The sequence below is a fragment of the Gekko japonicus genome, unplaced genomic scaffold (assembly GCF_001447785.1).
Source record: "Gekko japonicus isolate JY-2015 unplaced genomic scaffold, Gekko_japonicus_V1.1 scaffold345, whole genome shotgun sequence".
Taxonomy (NCBI): Eukaryota; Metazoa; Chordata; class Lepidosauria; order Squamata; family Gekkonidae; genus Gekko; species Gekko japonicus.
In genome coordinates, this window is record NW_015173684.1 from 420,709 (window position 1) to 424,925 (window position 4,217).

The 4,217-nt window shown below is 49.7% G+C and overlaps 1 protein-coding gene across 1 annotated transcript in view; it reads left to right on the plus strand.

The window, feature by feature from the left end:
• Positions 1–3,444: 3,444 nt before the first annotated feature.
• The window catches only part of RTN1 (reticulon 1), a 91,080-nt gene continuing 90,307 nt past the window's right edge, over positions 3,445–4,217 (plus strand). Inside the window, exon 1 of the mRNA XM_015423081.1 lies at positions 3,445–3,808. Within this exon, the coding sequence (XP_015278567.1) occupies positions 3,466–3,808 (343 nt within the window). The 5' untranslated portion in view covers positions 3,445–3,465. The remainder of the gene's footprint in view (positions 3,809–4,217) is intronic.

Here is a 4,217-nt window from a genome sequence, read left to right on the forward strand (position 1 = left end):
TATGGCATGTAAGGCCTTCAAGTGTCAAGAATACATGAAAGTAGAAAAGAGTTAACAGTACAATAGCACATTAAAGACCCCGGTCACACGGCAGGTTTAGGCCCGGAAGAGGGACGGATCGGGGGCGCAGCAAACGGGTGCGATCACACTGCAACATCTGGGAAGCGGCGCACACCCGTCCCCGATCCGGCCCTTTAGGCCGAAAATGCGCATAGAAAAAAAACCTAGAAAAAGGTAGGACCTACCTGAAACGACGCAGCAAGCGCCGCCGTGAGATCGCTGGTGCGCCCATCTTCAGGAGCAATCGAGGCTCCTGGCCGAACTGCGCATGCGCACACATGCGCAGCTGGCTGCCTTGCCCTCCCTTCCGTGGCTCCCCCCCCCCCGGCCGGGGAGCAACTGCACGGCGGCTCCGGGGGTCTGTCAGATCCCGCCCCCTGTGGTCTCTTTTGGTGTGGCCCTCGCCGCACTTTGGATGTTCTCCCCCCCCCATGTGGCAGGGGCCAAAGAATAACAAAAGTTGTGGCAGGTTATGAGTTTTCATGAGACACTGCTTACTTATTCAGATACAGCTAGAATGTGAGTCCATCTATTCTATATATTGGAAAGCAGAGTGATTTCAGATGCAGAATGATATTAGCAGGGAAATGACAATAGCAGGTGAATGACAATAGCAGGTTTATTAGGTGTGATATGCAGAGAGGTAGTAGCCATGGAGAAATCAGCATTGGTAATGAGACAGGAAATCTAGGTCTTGATTCAGTTTTAGGTGGATGCATTTTCTTGAAAAGAGCAAGAGTCCAGGAGCATTTTAAAAAGGTAAAGGTAAAGGTTCCCTTGCTCGAAAGCCAGTTGAATCTGACTCTAGGGTTGTGGTGCTCATCTCCGTTTCAACACCGAAGAGCCAACGCTGTCCGAAGACCTTTCCGTGGTCATGTGGCCGGCATGACTAAACACCAAGCCGCACGGAACGCTGTTACCGTCCCACCGAAGTGGTACCTATTGATCTACTTGCAATTTCTTGCTTTCGAACTGCTAGGTTGGCAGGAGCTGGAACTGGAGATGGGAGCTCACTCCATCATGCGGCACCCGGGTCTCGAACTGCTAAACTACTGACCTTCCACAGCCTGCAGTTCAGCATCTTAACCACTTGAGCCACCGCAGCTTCTTAAAGCTCCTTAAAGACTAACAAAATACGTGGCAGGGTATGATCTTTCACGAGTCACGGCTCACTTCGTCAGATATAGATAGAGTGGGAGTCCACCTGTCCTATTTATTGGAAAGTGAAGTGATTTCAGATGCCCGAATGACATTAGCAGACAAACTACAATAGCAGCTGAATGACAATAGCATCTACTGTGTGACTGTGGATGATTCCGCGCTAGACCTTAAATCCTGGTTCAACCCTGTCCCCGAACTTACACTCTATATACTACACTCGAGTTCACCCCTGTAATTATCTTGGGGTATTTTTTGTTTCCACATTACATTGAAGTCACCCCGGTTTCGCCCCACACTTCAGAACATCATCAGAACATCAGAGACGCCAATGTTGGATCAGGCCAAAGGCCCATCCAGTCCAACACTCTGTGTCACACAGTGGCCAGAAATACCAGTGCCATCAGGAGGGCCACCAGTGGGGCCAGGACATTAGAAGCCCTCCCACTGTTGACCCCCCCCCAAGCACCAAGAAGACAGAGCATCACTTGCCCCAGAGCCCCTAGCTATACCTTGTGGCTAATAGCCACTGATGGACCTCTGCTCCATATGCTTATCTAATTCCCTTTTGAAGCCATCCATGCTTGTAGCACCCACCACTTCCTGTGGCAGTGAATTCCAAGTGTTAATCACTCTTTGGGTGAAGAAGGACGTCCTAAAGTGTTCCAACCCTTTTATCATTCGAGTTGCCCTTTTCTGCACTTTTTCCAAAGCTATAATATCCTTTTTAAGGTGTGGTGCCCAGAACTGCACACAGTATTCCAAATGAGGTCTTACCATTGATTTATATAGGGGCATTATTATATTGGCTGATCTGTTTTCAATACCCTTCCTAATAATCCCCAGCATAGCATTGGCCTTCTTTATTGCAGTCACACACTGTCTCGACATTTTCAGTGAGTTATCCACTACAACTCCAAGATCTCTCTCTTGCTCAGTCTCTGCCAGTTCAGACCCCATCAATGTGTATTTATATTTAGGATTTTTGGCTCCAATGTGCATCACCTTGCACTTGGCCACATTGAACCCCATTTGCCATGTTGACGCCCACTCGCCCATCCTTGACAGATCCTCTTGGAGTGCCTCACAATCCTCACTGGTTTTCACCACCCTGAACAACTTTGTATCATCCGCAAATTTAGCCACTTCACTGCTTACTCCCATCTCCAAATCATTAATGAACAAGTTAAAAAGCAGTGGACCAAGTACTGATCCCTGCGGTACCCCACTGCTTACCACCCTCCACTGAGAAAATTGCCCACCTACACTCACTCTCTGTTTTCTATGAACTAGCCAGTTTTTGATCCATAAAAGGACTTGTCCTTCTATCCCATGATTTTTGAGCTTACTTAGGAGCCTTTGATGAGGAACTTTATCAAAAGCTTTCTGGAAGTCTTGTCCTGGGATAAACGGATGCTGTTATAACCAGGGATAAATGCAAGGCACTGTGTCGCGAGTTGAACTCTGATAAAACCAGGGATGAGATCCAAGTGCAGAAAGGACCTGAGTGTCGGACTGGATGGGCCATTGGCCTGATCCAACATGGCTTCTCTTATGTTCTTATGCCTATGTTAAAGGGTTGATGCCTTTTGTACTAACTTGAATGGGTTTTATTGCAGTTGTCAGCTGGGTTTTTTTTTTTTAACGCTCTCTGGGGAAAAGCGGAAAAACGGATTTTTCGCTAACACGAATATTTTCTTCTTTTTCTCTGTTTGGTCCCCTTCTCTTACTCTGTCTCATCTCCTTCTCCTTTCCTTGTCTTTCTTTTCTGCCTCCTCCTCCCTTGATGTTCCAGAACCATCCGGCTCAGAGTCCCAAGGGAAAGGAAGCTTGTCTGAGGAAGAACTCATCAATGCCATCAAAGAAGCCAAGGGCTTTCCCCACGAACGCCCCGGAGGCCAACGATCGCCCGCGGCCATGCCGGAAAAACGAGACCCGCAAAGCAAGTCGAGTCTTCCTGCCGGCGGCCCTCCCATTGACAACGAGGCGAGCAGTGCCGAATCTGGCGATTCGGAAATAGAGCTGGTCTCGGAAGACCCCTTAGCTGCTGAGGAGGTTCTCCACTCCAACTACATGACCTTCAGCCACAGTAGCGGCCCGCCCCCGTCCCCGGCCTCCCCTTCCATACAGTACAGCATCCTGAGGGAGGAGCGCGAGGCCGAGCTGGACAGCGAGCTCATCATCGAGTCGTGCGATGCTTCTTCGGCCTCCGAGGAGAGCCCCAAACGGGAGCACGACTCCCCCTTGATGAAGCCAGTCATTATGGACATCATCCAGGAGGAGAACCACTCCCGGAACGAAAGCCGGGCCGCCTCGAACTACCATGTAAATAGCTCCAAGGAGAGCAGGATGAATAGGGAAAACCTCGCGGACTCGGCCTCCTACCTGAAGTGTCCCTTCACCGCACCGAAAGCAAACACTGACCCGTCTTCCTCCTCTTCCTCCGCCGTTGCCGAAGAGACGAAGGACAAAGCCGGTCAGAAGAAGGCGGGCGATGGGGCAGCGGCGGCAGCCACAAGCCAGCCGCCTTCCAAGGGCTCGGTGGCGAGAAGCCCCTGGCCTTCTCCGCCCTTCCTAAATAAGCAAAAAGGTAATTGTGGGGAAGTTTATATGTTCTGAGCCGTACTGGACCTTTGTCCAGATATCATCCAGGGAGGTGTGGTGGGGCCAGGTGGGATCTGATTTTCCTGTATACTTTGCACGGAACCGAAAAGCACAATCAATGGAAGTTGCAAATGGGAAACTGCTGATTTTGAGAGATGATCAAGTGCATGCATGAAGGTGTCGTAAGAATCAGACCCTGCTTAGCTTCTGAGATCCGACAAGACGGGGCTACCCTGGGCCATCCAGAGCCAGTTTGGTGTAGTGGTTAAGACTGCGGACTCTAATCTGGGAGAACCAGGTTTTATTTATTTATTTATTTATTTATTTATTTATTTATTTATTTGATTTTTATCCCGCCCTCCCGCCGAAGCGGCTCAGGGCGGCTTACAACAGTA